Source organism: Bos taurus, chromosome 20 (genome assembly GCF_002263795.3).
Source record: "Bos taurus isolate L1 Dominette 01449 registration number 42190680 breed Hereford chromosome 20, ARS-UCD2.0, whole genome shotgun sequence".
Lineage (NCBI taxonomy): Eukaryota > Metazoa > Chordata > Mammalia > Artiodactyla > Bovidae > Bos > Bos taurus.
Window position 1 is genome coordinate 15,129,264 of NC_037347.1, and position 22,978 is coordinate 15,152,241.

Below are 22,978 nucleotides of genomic sequence, written 5' to 3' on the forward strand. Positions count from 1 at the left end.
GATGGAAACCCTCATACACTGTTGGTACAAATGTAAATTGGTGTGACCACTATGGAAAACAGTATGGAGTTTCCTCAAAAATTAAAAATAGAACTTATCATATGGTCCAGCAATTCCAGTTCTGAGTATTTTTCCAAAGAAATGAAAACACAATTTGAAAAGATGTATGCATCCCTACAGACATGGAGAAGGGAATGGCAAACCACTTCAGTATTATTGCCTTGAGAACCCCATGAACAGTATGAATGAAAAGGCAAAAAGATAGGACATTGAAAGATGAACTGCCCAGGTCAGTAGGTGCCCAATATACTACTGGAGAACAGTGGAGAAATAATTCCACAAAGAATGAAGAGACAGAGCCAAAGCAAAACCAAACCCACTTGTGGATGTGACGGGTGATGGAAGTAAAATCCAATGCTTTAAAGAGCAATATTGCATAGGAACCTGGAATGTTAGGTCCATGAATCAAGGCAAAGTGGAAGTGGTCAAACAGGAGATGGCCAGAGTGAACATTAACATTTTAGAAATCAGTGAACTAAAATGGATTAGAATGGGTGAATTTAATTCAGATGACCATTACATCTACTACTGTGGACAAGGATCCCTTAGAAGTAATGGATTAGCCTTCATAGTCAAAAAAAGAGTCTGAAATGCAGTATTTAGATGCAATCTCAGAAATGACAAAATGATCTCTGTTCATTTCTAAGGCAAACCATTCAGTATACAGTAATCCAAGTCTATGGCCTGACCTGTAATGCTGAAGAAGCTGAAGTTGAATGGTTCTATGAAGAACTACAAGACCTAGAACTTACATCCAAAAAAGATGCCCTTTTCATTATAGGGGACTGGAAAGAGAAAGTAGGAAGTCAAGGAACACCTGGAGTAACAGGCAAATTTGGCCTTGGAGTACAGAAAGAAGCAGGGCAAAGGCTAATAGACTTCTGTCAAGAGAACGCACTGGTTATAGCAAACACCCTCTTCCAACAACACAAGAGAAGACTCTACACATGGACATCACCAGATGTTCAACACTGAAATCAGATTGATTATGTTCCTTGCATCCACAGATGGAGAAGCTCTATACAGTCAGCAAAAAAAAAGACTGAGAGCTGACTGTGGCTCAGATCATGAACTCCTTATTGCCAAATTCAGACTTAAATTGAAGACAGTAGGGAAAACCACTAGACCACTCATGTATGACCTAAATCAAATCCCTTCTGATTATACAGTGGAAGTGACAAACAGATTCAAGGGATTAGATCTGAGAGACAGAGTGCCTAAAGAACTATGGACGGATGGATGTCTGTGACATTCTACAGGAGGCAGTGATCAAGACCATCCCCAAGAAAAAGAAATGCAAAAAGGCAAAATGGCTTTGTGAGGAGGCCTTACAAATAGCTGAAAAAAGAAGAGAAGCTAAAGGCAAAGGAGAAAAGGAAAGATATATCCATTTAAATATAGAGTTCCAAAGAAGCAAGGAGAGATTAAGAAAGCCTTCTTCAGTGATCAGTGTAAACAAATAGATGAAAACAATAGAATGGGAAAGACTAAAGATCTCTTCAAGAAAATTAGAGATACCAAGGGAACATTTCATGCAAAGATGGGCTCGATAAAGGACAGAAATGGTATGGATCTAACAGAAGCAGAAGATATTAAGAAGAGGTGGCAAGAATACACAGAACTATACAAAAATATCTTCATGACCCAGATAATCATGATGGTGTGATCACTCACCTAGAGCCAGACATCCTGGAATGTGAAGTCAAATGGGCCTTAGGAAGCATCACTGTGAACAAAGCTAGTGAGATGATGCTGTGAAAGTGGTGCACTCAATATGCCAGCAAATTTGGAAAACTCAGCAGTGGCCACAGGACTGGAAAAGGTCAGGTTTCATTCCAATCCCAAAGAAAGGCAATGCCAAAGAATGCTCAAACTACCGCACAATTGCACTCATCTCACATGCTAGCAAAGTAATGCTCAAAATTCTCCAAGCCAGGCTTCAACAGTACATGAACCGTGAACTTCCAGATGTTCAAGCTGGATTTAGAAAAGGCAGAGGAACCAGAGATCAAATTGCCAACATCCATTGGCTCATAGAACAAGAAATGAATTCCAGAAAAACATCTATTTCTGCTTTATTGACTATGCCAAAGCCTCTGACTGTGTGGATCACAATAAACTGTGGAAAATTCTTAAAGATATGGGAATACCAGAACACCTGACCTGCCTCTTGAAAAAAATGTATGCAGGTCAGGAAGCAACAGTTAGAACTGGACATAGAACAACAGACTGGTTCCAAATAGGAAAAGGAGTAGGTCAAGGCTGTATATTGTCTCCCTACTTATTTAACTTCTATTCAGAGTACGCTGGGCTGGAGGAAGCACAAGCTGGAATCAAGATTGCCGGGAGAAATATCAATAACCTCAGATATGAAGATGACAGTACCCTTGTGGCAGAAAGTGAAGAAGAACTAAAGAGCCTCTTGATGAAAGTGAAAGAGGAGAGTGAAAAAGTTGGCTTAAAGCTCAACATTAAGAAAACTAAGAGCATGGCATCTGGTCCTATCACTTCATGGCAAATAGATGGGTAAACAGTGGAAACAGTGACAGACTTTATTTTGAGGGGCTCGAAAATCACTGCAGATGGACCATTTCATCTAACCGTGAAATTAGATGATGCTTGCTCCTTGGAGGGAAAGTTATGTCAAAACTAGACAGCGTATTACAAAGCAGAGACATTACTTTGCCAAGAAAGGTCCATCTAGTCAAAGCTATGGCTTTTCCAGTAGTTATGTATGGATGTGAAAGTTGGACTATAAAGAAAGCTGAGTGCTGAAGAACTGATGCTTTTGAATTGTGGTGTTGGAGAAGACTCTTGAGAGTCCCTTGGACTGCAAGGAGATCCAACCAGTCCATCCTAAAGGAAATCAGTCCTGAATATTCATTGGAAGGACTGATGTTGAAGCTGAAACTCCAAGACTTTGGCCACCTGATGTGAAGAACTGACTCATCTGAAAAGACCCTGATGCTGGGGAAGATTGAAGGCGGGAGGAGAAGGGGACGACAGAGGATGAGATGGTTGGATGGCATCAGCGACTCAATGGAGATGAGCTTCAGTAAACTCCAGGAGTTGGTGATGGACAGGGAGGCCTGGTGTGGTGCAGTCCATGAGGTGGCAAAGAGTCGGACATGACTAGCAACTGAACTGAACTGATGCATCCCTATATTATTTGGAAGATAATCACAATAGCCAATATATTCAAGCAACCTACATGCCCATCAACAAATAGATAAAAAAGATGCAGACATACATATATATATATATATATATAATGGCTATTACTTATCCATATAAAATGTAATCTCACCATTTGTGATAACATGGATGAACCTGGAGGGTATTTTGCTAAGTGGAGTAAGTCAGATGCAGAAAGTAAAATACCATATGATTTTACTTATATGTGGTGCTAGTGGTAAAGAATCTGCCTGTCAATGCAAGAGACCTAAGACACAGGTTCGATCCCTGGGTTGGGAAAATCCCCTGGAGAAGCTCATGAGAGCGCACTCCAGTATTCTTGCCTGGAGAATCCCATGGACAGAGGAGCCTGGTGTCACAAAGAGGTGGACATGACTGAAGTGACTTAGCATACACAAGGACAGAAAAATTATTTTTGGACTTCCTTGGTGGAATGTAAAAAAGAGAAAAACAACCAGTGAACAAAACAAAACAGAAACAGAGTCATTGATACTGAGAACAAACAAATTATTGCCAGATGGGGAGGGGATGGAGGAAGAGAGAAATAAATAGAGGGAAAGTGAAGAGTTACAAACTTCTGGTTACAAAATAAATGAGTCATGAAAAAGAAATTATATCATGGGGGAAATAGTCAATAATAATGTCATATCTTTGTATGGTGACGGACAGTTACTAGACTTATACTGTGATTATTTTGTACTGTATAGAAATATCTAATCAACATGTTGTACACCAGTCGCTAAAATAATGTTGCAGGTCCATCATACTTCAAAAGAGACCAAATAAACTAACTCATAGGGAAAAAGAGAGCAGAGTTGTGGAGGGGTAGTGGGTGAGGGGAGGGGGAATTGGATGAAGGTCATCAAAAGGTACAAACATCCTTTTGAGATAAGTAAGTACTAGAGATGTAATGTACAACATGATTTATATAATCAATGCTCTATGTTATATGTGAAAGTTGTTAGAGTCAATCCCAAGAGCTTTACCAAAAAGAAAAAAAAATTTCTTTTATTTTCTATTTTATGATAGAGGTTCACTAAACTTACTGTGGTAATCATTTCATAAGGTATGTAAGTCAAATCATTATGCTGCATGCCTTGAACTTCATATAGTGCTTCATGTCCATTATATCACAATAATACTCTAAGGAAAGAAATTAATAAACATAAAATATTTTTAAGATAATAAAATATATGATTATGCTGTAAGATCAAGCACACACACAAAATCTCTGGTAGATATACAAAAAATAAAGACAAAGCAAGCAAAACATACCATTACAGAAAATCATTACGAAGGAAAATGATAATCCCTCAAATTACAAGGGAAGAGAATAAGATAGAAATAAAGGAACAATAGAAAAATGAAACAAACAGAAAATAATAACAAAATGGCAATAATAAGTCAATACCTATCAATACTTTAAATGTGAATGGATTAAATTCTTCAAAAACACAGTGTATATATGTTGCCTACAAAGACTTTAGCTTTAAAGCACACAAAGTCTTAAAGGGATGGAAAAAGATGCTTCATGCAAACTTTTAAAAAGCAGGGGTAGTCATACTTTGATTGGACAAAATAAGCTAAGTCAAAGACTATAACAAGAGACAAAGAAGGTCATTATAAAAAAGGGGCCAGTTCAACAAGAGGATGCCTTTGGCCCTCTGTATCTACAGGTTTCACATCTACAGACATGGAGTGCTGACTGCTTTCATTGAATTATGTCATTTTGTTAGGGGATGTCAGCTAGTGGCAAAATGAGAAATCAGAAATTGCCTTGAGATGCATGAAAATAAAATCACAACATATAAAAACTTATGGGACACGGGAAAAGCAGGGCTAAGACGGGAGTTAATAGTAATAAATGTCTACATTAAGATAAAAGGTCTCAAATAAACAACCTAATTTTACATTTTTAGGACTAGAGAAAGAAACTATGCCCAAAGTGAGTAGAAGGAAGGAAATAACAAAGATCTGAGCGGAATTAAATGAAGTAAAACTGAAATATAAATTAAAGGAAATATAAACTAAAAAGACAAAAGAAAAGATCACTGAACCTAAAAGTTGTTTTTTAAAAGATAAAGTAGATATAAACCCTTAGATTGGTTTACCAAAAAAAAGACAAAATATAAAATTATAAGTGAAAAAGACCTTACAACTGATAATATGCAAATATAAGGAGTAAAGAGACTGAATAATTATATGCCCCCAAATTGGACAACCTAGATAAAATTTAGATTTGTAGAAACATACAGCCTACCAAGACTGATTCATGAAGAAGCAGAAAATATGAATAGCTCAAATACTAGTAAGATGACTGAATCAGTAATCAAAAACTTCAATTCAAATAAAAATCCATGACCAGATGGCTTCACTGATGAGTTCTACCAAAAACCTAAGGAAAAACTAATCCTTTATAAGCTCCTTCAAAAAACTGAAGAAGAGGGAACACTCCCAAATTCATTTTACTAGCCCAGCAATACTCTGATATGAGAGCTAGACAAGGATACTACAAGAAAAGAAAATTATAGTTCAATATTCCTGATACACATAGATGCAAAAATCCTCAACAAAATGTAAACAAAATAAATGCAACAGAATGTTAAAAAGATCAGGTAACATGATCAAATAAGATTTATTCCAGGGATGAAAGAACAGTGCAACATTTGTGAACCAATATGATATACCACATTAACAAAATGAAAGATAAGAATCAGATAATCACCTTGATAGATGCAGAAAAATCATCTGACAAAATTTAAGATAACTTTATGACATTCAAATGGACAACAGGTACATAAAAAGGTGCTTCTAACATCACTCACTAATTATCATACTCAGTTGCTCAGTCATGTCTGACTCTGTGACCCCATGGACTGTAGCCGACCAGGCTCCTCTGTCCATGGGGTTTTCCAGGCAAGAATACTGGAGTAGGTATTACCACTGATGGTAATACCAATTCATTACCATTGAGCCACCTCACTAATTATCAGGGAGATGCAAATCAAAACCACAATGAGATATCAACTGACACCTGTTAGCATGATTATTATTGAAAATGCAAGGGGTAACTGGATAAGATGTGAGGAAAAAACTATTGTAGCCCTATGGGAAACAATATGGAGGTTCCTCAAAGATATAACAATAGAACTACCATAGATTCAGTAATCCTAATTCTGGGTACATATATAAAGTAAACAAAATCACTATCTGGAAGAGATATACACCAAGGTATGTAAACTACCTAAATGTCCATTGATGGCTAAATGGATAAAGACAAGGTGTTATATATAATGGAGTAATGAAAGTCATAGCCTTGACTAGATGGACCTTTGTTGGCAAAGTAATGTCTCTGCTTTTGAATATGCTACCTAGGTTGGTCATAACTTTTCTTCCAAGGAGTAAGCGTCTTTTAATTTCATGGCTGCAGTCACCATCTGCAGTGATTTTGGAGCCCCAAAAAATAAAGTCTGACACTGTTTCCACTATTTCCCCATCTATTTCCCATGAAGTGATGGGACCAGATGCCATGATCTTCGTTTTCTGAATGTTGAGCTTTAAGCCAACTTTTTCACTCTCTACTTTCACTTTCATCAAGAGACTTTTGAGTTCCTCTTCACTTTCTGCCATAAGGGTGGTGTCGTCTGCATATCTGAGGTTATTGATATTACTCCTGGCAATCTTGATTTCAGCTTGTGCTTCTTCTAGCCCACATTTCTCATGATGTACTCTACATATAAGTTAAATAAGCAGGATGACAATATACAGCCTTGATATACTCCTTTTCCTATTTAGAACCAGTCTGTTGTTCCATGTCCAGTTCTAACTGTTTCCTGACCTGCATATAGGTTTCTCAAGAGGGAGGTCAGGTGGTCTGGTATTCCCATCTCTTGAAGAATTTTCCACAGTTTCCTGTGATCCACAAAGTCAAAGGCTTTGGCATAGTCAATAAAGCAGAAATAGATGTTTTTCTGGAACTCTCTTGCTTTTTCCATGATCCAGCGGATGTTGGCAATTTGATCTCTGGTTCCTCTGTCTTTTCTAAAACCAGCTTGAACATCTGGAAGTTCACGTTGATGTATTGCTGCAGCCTGGCTTGGAGAATTTTGAGCATTACTTTGCTAGCATGTGAGATGAGTGCAATTGTACGGTAGTTTGAGCATTCTTTGGCATTGCCTTTCTTTGGGATTGGAATGAAAACTGACCTTTTCCAGTCCTGTGGCCACTGCTGAGTTTTCCAAATTTGCTGGCATATTGAGTGCAGTACTTTCACAGTATCATCTTTCAGGATTTGAAAGAGCTCAACTGGAATTCCATCACCTCCACTTGGTCGTGAAGATCTTTTTTGTACAGTTCTTCTGTGTATTCCTGCCACCACTTCTTAATATCTTCTGCTTCTGTTAGGTCCATACCATTTCTGTCCTTTATCGAGCCCATCTTTGCATGAAACAACAAAGGTCTGTCTAGTCAGGGCTATCGTTTTTCCAGTGGTCATGTATGGATGTGAGAGTTGGACTGTGAAGAAAGCTGAGTGCCAAAGAATTGATGCTTTTGAACTGTGGTGTTGGGGAAGACTCTTGAGAGTCCCTTGGACTGCAAGGAGATCCAACCAGTCCATTCTGAAGGAGATCAGCCCTGGGATTTCTTTGGAAGGAACGATGCTAAAGCTGAAACTCCAGTACTTTGGGCACCTCATGCGAAGAGTTGACTCATTGGAAAAGACTCTGATGCTGGGAGGGATTGGGGGCAGGAGGAGAAGGGGACGACAGAGGATGAGATGGCTGGATGGCATCACTGACTCGATGGACGTGAGTCTGGGTGAACTCCGGGAGTTGGTGATGGACAGGGAGGCCTGGTGTGCTGCAATTCATGGGGTTGCAAAGAGTCGGACACGACTGAGCGACTGAACTGAACTGAACTGAATGAAAGTCAACGTGTCAGTCACTCAGTTGTGTCTGACTCTTTGTGACCCATGGACTGTAGCCTGTCATGCTCCTCTGTCCATGGAATTGTTCAGGCAAGAATATTGGAGTGGGTAGCCATTCCATTCTCTGGGGATCTTCCTGACCCAGGGATCAAATCTGGGTCTCCTGCGTTGCAGGTGGATTCACTATGCTCTGAGCCACCAGGGAAGCCCTCTGGAGTAATATTTAGCCTTATAAAAGAAGGAAATCCTAATCTGTGATTTTGACATAGATAAATATGGAGAGCATTGTCTTATTTGAAATAAGCAAGAGAAAGAAAGAAATACTGCATGTTATAAGTTATCTATGGAATCTAAAAACAGAAAAAAACAAAACAAAACAAAACACCTAAAAAGCCAAACCAGAAAAACCTTATGAAAACAGAGTAAATAAATGGTTGCTTGGAGCTGAGGAGTGGGGGAAATAGGGAGAGGCTGGTAAAAGGGTACAGTCTTTCAGTTATAAGATGAATAAAGTCTGAGGAACTAATGTGATTATAATTGATAACACTGTACTATATAAGTGAAATCTGTTAAGAAAGTAGAACTTAAATATTCTCACCAAAAACACACACCGAAAATAAAAACAAACTTAAAAAAAAAAAAAAAAAAAGCCATGTGAGATGGCAGTTCTGTTAACCGACTAGCTGTGGAGGGAATCTTTCACAGTGCATACATGTATCAAATTATCAAACTGTACATTTTAAAATTAATTTTTTGGGGGTGGCATCATTGAAACTGCCAAAAAAGCCAAAAGAAAAAAAGAATGGGCAACTTTTATTAGTGTTTGAATCTGTGTGTAACCTCCATGGGGTTGATGTTGGGACATATTTGCAAATATATGGGGGAATACTGCTAATTACAATAAAAGGAGGGTCTACTTGTGGTCTGGTGTGCTCAATTGTTCAACAATGTTGGGTAAGTCTCATACAATGAAGAACTGTCCTGACCAAAAAAACAACAGGAATCCTTTTAAGAAACACAGTAGGGGTCTCTTATTTGAAACTAAATAAGAAATTAAGAAAATAACTCAGGGGTAGTTAAACTCAAAACTAAAACTTGTTATCAGATACATCTACTTTGTCAGATCACACTCAGTTAAGTTCAGTCGCTCAGTCGTGTCCAACTCTTTGCAGCCCCATGGACTGCAGCACGCCAGGCTTCCCTGTCCATCATCAACTCCCTGAGCTTGCTCAAACTCATATTCATCGAGTTGGTGATGCCATCCAACCATCTCGACCTCTGTTGTCACCTTTTCTCCCAGCCTTCAATCTTTCCCAGCACCAGGGTCTTTTCCAGTGAGTCAGTTCTTGGCATCAGGTGGCCAAAGTATTGGAGCTTCAGTATCAGTCCTTCCAATGAATATTAAGGATTTATTTCCTTAGGATTGACTGGTTGGATCTCCTTGCAGTCCAAGGGAGTCTCAAGAGTCTTCTCCACCCCCACAGTTAAAAAGCATCAATTCTTTGGTGCTCAGCTTTCTTTACAGTCCAACACTCACATGCATACATGACTACTGGAAAAACCATAGCTTTGACTAGATGGACCTTTGTTGGCTAAGTAATGTCTCTGTTTTTTAATATGCTGTCTAGGTTGGTCATAGGTTTTCTCCTAAAGAGCAAGCGTCTTTTAATTTCATGGCTACAGTCACCATCTGCAGTGATTTTTGAGCCCAAGAAAATAAAGTCTGTCATTGTTTCCATTGTTTCTCTTCTATTTGCCATGAAGTGATGGGACCAGATGCCGTGATCTTTGTAGTTTGAATGTTGAGTTTTAAGTCAGCTTTTCCACTCTCCTATTTCAATTTCATCAAGAGGCTCTTTAGTTCTTCTTCACTTTCTGCCCTAGGGTGGTATCATCTGCGTATCTTAGGTTATTGATATTTCTCTCAGCAAACTTGATTCCAGCTTGTACTTCATCCAGCCTAGCATTTCTCATGATGTACACTGCATACAAGTTAAATAAGCAGGGTGACACTATACAGTCTTGATGTACTCCTTTCCCAATTTGGTACCAGTCCATTGTTCCACGTCTGGTTCTAACTGTTGCTTCCTGACTTGCATACAGATTTCTCAGGAGGCAGGTCAGGTGGTCTGGTATTCCCATCTCTTTAAGAATTTTCCACAGTATATTGTGATCCACACAGTCAAAGGCTTTGGAATAGTCAATAAAGCAGAAATAGATGTTTTTCTGGAATTCTTTTGCTTTTTCTGTGAGCCAATGGATGTTGGCAATTTGATCTCTGGTTCCTCTGGCTTTTCTAAATCCAGCTTGAACATCTGCAAGTTCATGGTTCATGTACTGCTGAAGCCTGGCTTGGAGAAATTTGAGCATTACTTTGCTAGCATGTGAGATGAGTGCAATTGTGCGATAGTTTGAACATTCTTTGGCATTGTCCTTCTTTCAGACTGGAATGAAAACTGACCTTTTCCAGTCCTGTGGCCACTGCTGAGTTTTCCAAATTTGCTGGCATATTGAGTGCACCACTTTCACAGCATCAACTTTTAGAATTTGAAATAGTTCAACTGGAATTCCATTACCTCCACTAGTTTTGTTGATAGTGATGCTTCCTAAGGCCCACTTGACATCACATTCCAGGATGTCTGGCTCTAGGTGAGTGATCACACCATCGTGATTATCTGGGTTGTGAAGATCTTTTTTGTACAGTTCTTCTGTGTATTCTTGCCACCTTTTCTTAATATCTTCTGCTTCTGTTAGATCCATACCATTTCTGTCCTTTATTGAGCTCATCTTTGTATGAAATGTTTCCTTGGTATCTAATTTTCTTGCAGAGATCTCTAGTCTTTCCCATTCTATTGTTTTCCTCTATTTCTTTGACCTGATCACTGTGGAAGGGTTTCTTCTCTCTCCTTGCTATTCTTTGGAAATCTACATTCAGATCATTATATCTTTCCTTTTCTCCTTTGGCTTTAACTTCTCTTCTTTACTCAGCTATTTGTAAGCCTCCTCAGACAACTGTTTTGCCTTTTTGCATTTCTTTTTCTTGGGGGTGGTCTTGATCACTGTCTCCTATATAATGTCATGAACCTCCATCCATATTTCTTCAGGCACTCTATCACATCTAATCCCTTGAATCTATTTGTCACTTCCACTGTATAATCATAAGGGATTTGATTTAGGTCATATCTGAATGGTCTAGTGATTTTCCCTACTTTCTTCAATTTAAGTCTGAATTTGGCAATAATTTGTCCTTTGGCAATAAGTACTTCATGATCTGAGCCACAGTCAGCTCCCAGTCTTGTTTTTGCTGACTGTATAGAACTTCTCCATCTTTGGCTGCAAACAATATAATCAATCTGATTTCGGTATTGACCATCTGGTGATGTCCATGTGTAGAGTCTTCTCTTGTGTTGCTGGAAGAGGTTGTTTGCTATGACCAGTGTGTCCTCTGGCAAAACCCTGTTAGCCTTTGCCCTGCTTCATTTTGTATTCCAAGGCCAAATTTGCCTGTTACTCCAGGTATCTCTTGACTTCCTACTTTTCCATTCCAGTCCCCTATGATGAAAAGGACATCTTTTTGGGGTGTTAGTTCTAGAAGGTCTTGTAGGTCTTCATAAAACCATTCAGCTTCTTCAGAATTACTGGTTGGGGCATAGACTTGGATTACTGTGATATTGAATGGTTTGCCTTGGAAACGAACAGAGATCATTCTGTTGTTTTTGAGATTGCATCCAAGTACTACATTTTGTATTCTTTTGTTGACTATGAGGGCTACTCCATTTCTTTGAAGGGAACCTTGCCCACAGTAGTAGATATAATGGTCTGAATTAAATTCACCCATTCCAGACCATTTTAGTTTACTGATTCCTAAAATGTTGATGTGTGTAGCTCAGAAAGTGCATCATTTAAGTAGCCATATCTATATCAAACAAAAAATTATTTTTAACACTAAGTCTACAAACAAATTATTGGAATGATTTGGTTAATAATTTATGCTATGAATTACATCAGCTTATGTATGGAGGTGAAAGTGGACTGTGAAGAAGGCTGAGCGCCAAAGAATTGATGCTTTTGAACTGTGGTGTTGGAGAAGACTCCTGAGAGTCCCTTGGACTGCAAGGAGATCCAACCAGTCCATTCTGAAGGAGATCAGCCCCGGGATTTCTTTGGAAGGAATGATGCTAAAGCTGAAACTCCAGTACTTTGGCCACCTCATGCGAAGAGTTGACTCATTGGAAAAGACTCTGATGCTGGGAGGGATTGGGGGCAGGAGGAGAAGGGGACGTCAGAGGATGAGATGGCTGGATGGCATCACTGACTCGATGGACATGAGTCTGGGTGAACTCCGGGAGTTGGTGATGGACAGGGAGGCCTGGCGTGCTGTGATTCATGGGGTCACAAAGAGTCGGACATGACTGAGCGACTGAACTGAACTGAACTGATTATCAATTTTATATTTATAGTCACTTAAGTGAATGAAAAGGAATATATTTTCTAATTTTTGATTCATGTATGTAGGAATACTATGTTACTAGCTGTTAAATATTTTGAAGATCAACCTGATAGGAAATATTTTTCAGAAAAGTCAGACTCCATTAATTTAATGACAACTCAATTTAAGAAAAAAGCACTTTATCTGCTTGAGAGGTTATTTTCCCTTTGAGATTAAAGGCACGATTAATTCAGATTCATTTTATCTTTTCAAAGCTCTGCCACTATTCCTGAGGAATCAGCACCCATCTGCCAGGAAGTCATGTTTTCAAATCAACTGGGAAGCCTTATACTTGGCCACTAGTTGTTTGTACAGGCTCTGTTGAAAATAAACTCATGACCTTATTCTTTTTTGTTCTGTGTGAAATCTTAGGAAATACCACATAAGCAATGTAGAGTTAAATAAACTGAAAGCATAATACATACTTCAGAGTGACCGAATGTTTCTAGAAAGACAATTATTTTCTTGGAATATTTTTAGAAACTATCCTAATAGCCTTTCATTTTCTCAGACCAGAAGAAGTAACAACTGAAAGAGCAGTTCCTATGCCATATATTATTATTTTTCTTGCTTTAATATTTTAGGAGAAAGGATATTTAAATATAGTAATGAAGGTAAAATTAACAGGTTAGAAACTGTTTCCAAGATAGGTTATATTTTCAAATTTACTACAAAATATATAATTTTTATATAATCTTGCTTTACATCAACATAATATTTCAGCCCATCAGAAATGCAGTAGAACATGTATTTTAAGTGACAGTGGAAGACACTAGAGCCTCTACTGTATTACCAAAATAATAGAACTGTTCACCAATGCGTAGTACCTAAAAATTTTCAACTTTCTAAAAAAGTTAAAATGCGTATATACAGGATAGAACTTTGCTAATAAAAGATACTTCATTGTCTGCATAGTTATGAAGTTTCTGTTTTAAATATGTTAATATAGCACAAGCCTGATACTAGTGAAGGTAAAGATTTGAGGTTTACATCTGTTAAGTTGTTTGCAAGTTTTAGTAGCAAATTATAAGTCTAGAAACATTAAAATGGTTTCATTATCTTATTAATTTTAATGAACTAATATTCGAATAGCTGTGGAAATTTGTGACTTTACATCTCATTTAATATTCATCTTTTTAAAGCCATAATAAATAAGACTTTCCACTTCATGTTCACTGTAAAAACATAACATGCAGCTGTAATTATGATATTGTGAATCACAAATGGCAGTAGTTCCACCGTTGATAAAAAAAGGCCTGGAACATTCAAGTATATCTTCAGATCATTAGTGAACTCCTTAATGGCCCCAAAGGAAAGAAGGTGGAACTGTCCCTACCCCTTTCTCTACATACTTGTCATTTTTTTTTTTTTTTTTGGTGCAACTTCTTTTCCTCTCTTAAGATAATCATTTCAGCCCACATTCCTTTTTTAACAGATTTTTTAATGTATTTTCTTAATAGATGAAAAAATAGGCAAATAGATTTGGTGCCTTGGATCAGATCAGATCAGATCAGTCGCTCAGTCATGTCCGACTCTTTGCGACCCCATGAATTGCAGCACGCCAGGCCAGGCCTCGCTGTCCATCACCAACTCCTGGAGTTCACTCAGACTCATGTCCAACAAATCAGTGATGCCATCCAGCCATCTCATCTTCTGTCTTCCCCTTCTCCTCTTGCCCCCAGTCCCTCCCAGCATCAGAGTCTTTTCCAATGAGTCAACTCTTCACATGAGGTGGCCAAAGTACTGGAGTTTCAGCTTTAGCATCATTCCTTCCAAAGAAATCCCAGGGCTGATCTCCTTCAGAATGGACTGGTTGGATCTCCTTGCAGTCCAAGGGACTCTCAAGAGTCTTCTCCAACACCACAGTTCAAAAGCATCAATTCTTCGGCGCTCAGCCTTCTTCACAGTCCAACTCTCACATCCATACATGACCACAGGAAAAACCATAGCCTTGACTAGACGAACCTTTGTTGGCAAAGTAATGTCTCTGCTTTTGAATATGCTATCTAGGTTGGTCATAACTTTCCTTCCAAGGAGTAAGCGTCTTTTAATTTCATGGCTGCAGTCACCATCTGCAGTGATTTTGGAGCCCAGAAAAATAAAGTCTGACATTGTTTCCACTGTTTCCCCATCTATTTCCCATGAAGTGATGGGACCAGATGCCATGATCTTCGTTTTCTGAATGTTGAGCTTTAAGCCAACTTTTTCACTCTCCACTTTCACCTTCATCAAGAGGCTTTTTAGTTCCTCTTCACTTTCTGCCATAAGGGTGGTGTCATCTGCATATCTGAGGTTATTGATATTTCTCCTGGCAATCTTGATTCCAGCTTGTGTTTCTTCCAGTCCAGAGTTTCTCATGATGTACTCTACATATAAGTTAAATAAACAGGGTGACAATATACAACCTTGACATACTCCTTTTCCTATTTGGAACCAGTCTGTTGTTCCATGTCCAGTTCTAACGGTTGCTTCCTGACCTGCATACACATTTCTCAAGAGGCAGGTCAGGTGGTCTGGTATTCCTATCTCTTTCAGAATTTTCCACAGTTTATTGTGATCCACACAGTCAAAGGCTTTGGCATAGTCAATAAAGCAGAAATAGATGTTTTTCTGGAACTCTCTTGCTTTTTCCATGATCCAGCAGATGTTGGCAATTTGATCTCTGGTTCCTCTGCCTTGGATACAATATGGAAATAATAAACACTCTGTTGTCTCCTAAATCCCACTGCATTTACCCCAGAGAGGTACATATTGGCTAAACTCTAATTTGTGCCATTACTTGCAGATTTCATAAATTTGCACTGTAGTTTCAAATTGGTTTTGGTGTTTAGTTGCTAAGTCGCGTCCGACTCAGCGGACTCCAGGCTCCTCTATGCATAGAATTCTCCAGGCAAGAATTAAATTTCCAAAAGTCTACAAATAATAAATGCTGGAGAGGGTGTGGAGAAAAGGGAACCCTCTTACACTGTTGGTGGGAATGCAAACTAGTACAGCCACTATGGAGAACAGTGTGGAGATTCCTTAAAAAACTGGAAATAGAACTGCCTTATGATCCAGCAATCCCACTGCTGGGCATACACACTGAGGAAACCAGAAGGGAAAGAGACACGTGTACCCCAATGTTCATCGCAGCACTGTTTATAATAGCCAGGACATGGAAGCAACCTAGATGTCCATCAGCAGATGAATGGGTAAGAAAGCAGTGGTACATATACACAATGGAGTATTACTCAGCCATTAAAAAGAATACATTTGAATCAGTTCTAATGAGGTGGATGAAACTGGAGCCTATTATACAGAGTGAAGTAAGCCAGAAGGAAAAACATGAATACAGTATACTAACGCATATATATGGAATTTAGAAAGATGGTAACAATAACCTGGTGTACGAGACAGCAAAAGAGACACTGATGTATAGAACAGTCTTATGGACTCTGTGGGAGAGGGAAAGGGTGGAAAGATTTGGGAGAGTGACATTGAAACATGTAGAATATCATGTAAGAAACGAGTTGCCAGTCCAGGTTCGATGCACGATACTGGACGCTTGGGGCTGGTGCACTGGGACGACCCAGAGGGATGGTGTGGGGAGGGAGGAGGGAGGAGGGTTCAGGATGGGGAACACATGTATGCCTGTGGCGGATTCATTATGATATTTGGCAAAACTAATACAATTATGTAAAGTTTAAAAATAAAATAAAATTAAAAAAAATTCAATTAAAAACACCAATTCATACATGAAAAAAAAAAAGAAATAAAACAATATGTTTTCTGAAAAAAACAAACAAACAAAAAAAAAGAATTAAATTTATGTTTACTATCCAAAACAAATGGACAACTGCCATGCACTATTAAACTATCTTTGCATTATGCCACAGTTAACTTCATTTCAATGTAAGGAAAACACCAGTCTTCTCCTTTATTTATAACATTGCATTCTGTCTGGTTAATTCATTCTTCATAAAAGCTTGGATATGATACTGCCTGGAAGTCAGAGAATAAATAAAATAATCTTTCACAGTACCTTTCCATTCTGAGTCCACATTCTGTTCTGCTATATAGTCGCAAGTCCTAGCAGCTTCTAGAGTAATGTATATCAACCTTAGTACTTTGGCTGCATTTTGGACTGTCCTGGGGCTCTGTATATACTACTGATTTTGGAGATCAGCTCCAGAAACTCTGATTTAATGGTCTGAGATATCACCAGGGGATTAGGATTAATTTAAGGTCATAGTGTATAATAACAGAAACCTATATCCAGAACTGTTCTGCTTTAAAAAAGAAAGAAACTAAAGAACACAAAAACTTACCACTTCTCCCTTATGTAAAAAAAAAATTTTTTTTCATCTGTTTACATTAACTGACGATTTTCCAAGATAAGACAAAAGTTCTGTTTCATCATAATGGTCTTATTTTGTAGTAAATCTATTTTAGGGCACCCTATTTCTGAAATTCTGGATTAAAATTATGAGTGCTGAGGTTTTCTCTCTTGGAAGTTCTTTATGCCTTCATTAGTATCGTCAGCCTAAATTCTTTATTGATTGGTCAAAATGAGACTAAGTAGTTTACATTTTACTTTCTCAAAGGAATATGTGATGCAATCTGTCATTTCTCTAGAAGTTATTTAGTTTATGTCATTCTGAGAAATACTTTAACTTCACAAATATAAGCATACTCAGCAAATAAAAAAAGAAAACCCCAAAATTCCTTCCATAACTTCAGGATTTTTTGAGTCTAAAATAAATTTATAATATTTAAAATCACACATTTACAATAAAGACAAATACGATATGAAACTAAATATCTGTGGTATCTAACGTATGGCATGAATGAACCTATCTACAAAACAGAACAGACTCACAGACACAGACAGCAGACCTGTGGTTGCCGAAGGGCAGGAGGATGTGGAAAGGGATGCACTGGGAGTGGGGTTGGTAGATGCAATTTAATGCATTTATCATGGATAAACAACAAGACCCTAGTGGAGAGCACAGCGAACTATACTCAATACCCTGTGGTAACAGAAAAGAGTATGGAAAAGAATATAAAAATAATTATATATATAATTATAACTGGGTCACTTTTCTGTACAGTAGAAATTGGCACAATGTAGATCAACTATACCTCATGAGGTCTTTACAACCTCCAGATATTCTTTGGATTATATAACTTCATTGTTAACACTAGCAAGCGGGTACTCTTTCTGCCCCCTTCTGATGCCTATGTCAGAAGCTTTCTCTATCTCCTTTATACTTTAATAAAACTTTATTACACACACACACACACAAATAAAATAATGGCTATCCACAATGGAGGGCTTTTAGTCAGTAATATGAATAATGCAGGATGATTATACAATCTTTAACTTATATATAGAAAAATTGTTTATAGTCTGTTCCTATTTGCATTTGTCATGACAGGTGTTACAAGTGTTCTTGGTTGGAAGTGACCTTGACTTTACTCTAGTTTTAAAATCATTTTTATCTGAACACTGAGGAAATTTTCATTAAGACACTGATGAGACTATAGACTGCATCTTTTCAATCCATCAATAATCTTTTAAATTTATCTTATATAATGAGCACTTCCCTGTTTATTTTTCTTTTGTATAAATATTGGGGTATCATGGTGCTTTCTGATAATGTTGTGCATGGAGGCATCCTATGCAAGAGGCATGAAATACTTTTGTGGATATTATCTTTCCTGATGGAGAGACTGTCCTTAGGATCAAGCAGCCACTAAGTATATGCACCTGAATAAGGAAATGAGAAAAGATGCAGAATTATCATATTGGCTTACTTATGCTATGCACTGCAGAACTCCAGAGAGGACCCTTCACAGAGATGACTATATGGAAAGATGCTTCCTGGGGTTGTGCAGTGTGACATCCCTGATTTCAAAGCTCTCCACTGCTCTCCTAACTTGGAAGCATCTAGGAGGTAAACCCAGGCGGATGATTCTCCATAATGAGGTAGGTTAAAAGTCGTCTAAGGGGCTACAAGCTGAGGATTATGTGGTTATACCTTGCAAATTATATCATCTATATTCTGGCAAATGGATCACTGCTTCATTAATACAGTCTATTACTGGTAATTTAGAAAATCAAAGACTTAAAGTAAACTGGCTTAAAAAATAAGGTGCTTCTTGATCCCTTCTCTCTTGGGATTCTATATACAAGTAAGAGGTAGGACTCTGCTTACAGACTGAACTCTCCATCCACTTACTCAAATAGCTCAGCTGCATGAAAGTAGAACATGGAGAAGTATGGCAGATTTGTATCGTTCAACCTGCAAGAGGCAGGAGAGAATGAGAACAGTGGATTGGCAAAAAACCAACCAAACAACCATGTTTGGGCTCTGAGAGAAGGGGTTTGAGGGCATCAACTGTGCTTGAGTAGAGGAGGCAGAAGTGGAAACAGGGCATGTCCCTCCGTGGCAGTGATTCTGAACACCATGACCTAAACTGCTAATGACGTATGGCTCACTGACTGTCAAGCTGCAGTGTCCACTTTTTTATTTTTACAGTTTCCTTTTTCTATTGACATTGTCCACCCTCTTACCTACTTTGCTCATCTTTTTCTCTATTTTCATTGACATTTTTTCCTAACAGTTTAAATCCTAGTCAGCTAATCCAACATCTAGATCATCTAGGGATCTGCATCTGTTTTCTGTTACCACTCATATGTGAAAACTAATACAGAGAAACCTCACTTAAAACAGTCAGGAGGTCAGAAAGGGGAGTTCTTATGCCTCACCACTCTGTGTCAATTACAGACCCAACAGGAAGAGATGTACCTTTGCATTTCTAACAGAAAGAAGGCTGCTACTTTCTTACCCATCAAGAGGAAGAACTTTTCCTAATCCAGCAACAGCGGGCAGTAAGAGGCTGTCACAATTTAGCCAATGAAAAGCCAATACACTTTGAACTCAGTCTCCTCCAGTGGACTCTCTAACAGCCCCTTCTCCTCTTCAAAAGGACAGTTCTCCCCCTTGTTTTCTGGACTTGCCTGTGGTTTGCCATAAAGTGCAAGTCCTGAATTGTAATCCTTTGTTCTTTCTGAATAAAGTGTTTTGCTAGTAAAATAAATGATTGTTTCTATCATTTTAGGTCAACATTTTAGTTAATTATTAGTCACAATTTCTTAACCTTCCTTTCTTAAATTATGTCCCATTTTTTATTGTATGAATTACTGAAGTAGATATTATTTCTCTCCACAGAGGACTGGTCCTTTTGTCAGGCAGGTAAAGTGAGAAGCTCATTGTCTCAACACAATAATTAATAAGCTGGGTTGAGGTTGACGTTACATTGCAGTGTTTCTTAGATTCACTCAACCTCTGATTTCAAGTGACTTACTGGCATGGCCTATTCTGTGTTTACTGCATGCTCCTTTTCTGTGACGTCATCTCCTAAACCCCATGGAGTTCACTATGGGACTGCGGATTTGAACTCTGCTTTCGGGTCTTGACCCCTCCTTGAGCGTGGTCCTTTGGGTTTTTTGGTTAATAGTTTAACAGGTCTCTATCTCCTCTAATCTGAAAGTTCTGCTTTTCAGAGGTTGTGAAAGTAACTCTTTCGTCTTCCATCCTACACAGATTTAAAATGTGGCAAATATCTCTGGGAGGACTCTTCCTATGTGTTTGTTGTAGGCTTCTGTATTCTGTGGCTGATTCCTGACCTCTGTGAGATTGCCAGAGGTTTCATTTTGCTTGTTTGGGCCAACTAGCCAACTACGTAGCCTCTTGTATTGCCACAGCTCTCAGCAAATGTCTCATGGGGAAAACGGCCAAATGTTCAGACTCTGTCCAACCTGACATGTCAGTCCATATGGTTGTGAAAAACCTCAGCTGATTTCTCTTCCCCTAATAGAGTCCTCTGCCTATGGCAAGACTGATCCTCAGATAACTCTCAGACTCAAAATACTTCCAGAGAAGCAAGTAGTTGGCAGTATTAGCTTCACTGGGGACTCTCCCGCTACTGGAATTTTCTTCATCAAGACTTCTTTAATTCCAGAGCTCTTTTATTTATTTATAAATAGAGCTTTTGTAATTATCATTTTATTCCCATTGAGAATGATGATGCTACAACTTATATGCTAATATATCTTATTATATCTTATATATTCTAGAAAAAGAAATCACCGCTGCTGTTATTGTCAGAAATAATAAGCTTGACCTGTGTTTATTCTTGCATTTCTCAGAGTTCTGTGGCTATTTTCTCATTTTTTGTGTGCTCAAAACCAAGTCCTATAGCATCCCTCTATACTGGGGGAATATCCCTATATTCCTCATCTGTTAATTCTAACTCTGTTGCTGATGATCAAACAAGACTGCTACTCTTCCAGTGCTGAGCTAAGGTAGTAATGCTGTATCTCACATATAGAACAGGTCCAGAGCATATGATTTTTCAAGTAATATTCAGATTGTCTGGGATAAAAGGTGTAATAAACACAAAGTATAACCTGCAGCCACTGCACAAACCCAGAATCGTCCTCAGAGTACCTTTATACACCTTGCCAACCTCTGTATGCTAGGGTGCATATCGACCATCACCCATAAGGGTACGCCACTCACCATGATTATAGAATAGGATAAGGTGACTACAGCGTCTCTCAGAGACAGAGTAAGTTTTCCATTACCTCTCTTAATTCCAAGCTCCTCAATCTTCATTGTTTATTCCAAGATTGACCACAATTTTCTAGGATAATTCACAGTGAATACACATATTTCCCATTGCCCTAACAATGTCATACAGTGGTCAAAGCTTAAAGCATTTGCACATTTCTGAACACATGTACCCCAATGTTCATTGCAGCACTGTTTATAATAGTCAGGACATGGAAGCAACCTAGATGTCCAGCGGCAGATGAATGGATAAGAAAGCTGTGGTACATATACACAATGGAGTATTACTCAGCGATTAAAAAGAATACATTTGAATCAGTTCTAATGAGGTGGATGAAACTGGAGCCTATTATACAGAGTGAAGTAAATCAGAAAGAAAAACACCAACACAGTATACTAACACATATATATGGAGTTTAGAAAGATGGTAATGATAACCCTGTATGAGAGACAGCAAAAGAGACATAGATGTATAGAACAGTCTTTTGGACTCTGTGGGAGAAGGCGAAGGTGGGATGATTTGGGAGAATGACATTGAAACATGTATAATATCATATATGAAATGAATCGCCAGTCCAGGTTCGATGGATGATGCAGGATGCGTGGGGCTGGTGCACTGGGATGACCCAGAGGGATGGTACGGGGAGGGAGGTGGGAGGGGGGTTCAGGATGGGGAACACGTGTATACCCGTGGTGGATTCATGTTGATGGATGGCAAAGCCAATACAATATTGTAAAGTAATTAGCCTCCAATTAAAATAAATAAATTTATATTAAAAAATAAAAAAATAAAGAAATTAAATAGCACCATTTATTAGATAGTAACAGTCAAATTTGAATTTGGCTGTGCTGAATTCCTTAACTTCCTTCTTGGTTTCTCTTGATCAAAGGCTGAAAAATTTCAGTGTCAAGTACCAAAGTCATCTTATTACCTGTTTCAACATTTTAAGTCTGTGCAATCAATTCTGGGATAACAAGGGAATATTTCATGCAAAGATGGGCACAATAAAGAACAGAAACAGTAAGGACCTAACAGAAGAAGAGATTAAGAAGAGGTGGCAAGAATACACAGAATAACTGTACTTTATAACAGCTAATAACTGTTAATAACCCAGATAACTACAATGGTATGGTTACTCACCTAAAACCAGACATCATGGAGTGTGAAGTCAAGTGGCGCTTAGGAAGCATTACTACGAACAAAGCTAGTGGAGGTGATGGAATTCCAGCTGTGCTATTTCAAATCCTAAAAGATGATGCTGTTAAAGTGCTGCACTCAATACGTCAGCAAATTTAGAAAATTCAACAATGGCCACAGGACTGGAAAAGGTCAGTTTTCATTCCAATCCCAAGAAAGGCATGCCAAAGAATGTTCAAGCTACCATACAATTGCACTTATTTCACATGCTAGCAAGGTAAAGCTCAAACTCTGTCAAGCTAGGCTTCAACAGTGCGTGAACTGAGAACTTCCAGAAGTACAAGCTGGATTTAGAAAAGGCAGAGGAACCAGAGATCAAATTGCCAATACCCATTTGATCACAGGAAAACAAAGGGAATTCCAGAAAAACATTTATTTCTGCTTCATTGACTACCAAAAGCCTTTGAGTGTGTGGATCACAACAAACTATGGAAAATTCTTAAAGAGATGGGAACACCAGACCACCTTACCTTCCTTCTGAGAAGCCTGTA

The 22,978-nt window shown here is 38.4% G+C and overlaps 1 protein-coding gene across 5 annotated transcripts in view; it reads right to left on the bottom strand.

The window, feature by feature from the left end:
* RNF180 (ring finger protein 180) overlaps positions 1 to 22,978 on the bottom strand; it is a 283,023-nt gene that overhangs the window by 22,989 nt on the left and 237,056 nt on the right. The window contains exon 8 of one of the 5 annotated variants that reach the window (XM_059878772.1): positions 4,302 to 4,398. The exons of the other annotated variants lie outside the window; for them this stretch is intronic. Within the exon in view, the coding sequence (XP_059734755.1) occupies positions 4,331 to 4,398 (68 nt within the window). The 3' untranslated portion in view covers positions 4,302 to 4,330. The remainder of the gene's footprint in view (positions 1 to 4,301; positions 4,399 to 22,978) is intronic. 5 annotated transcript variants of the gene reach the window in all.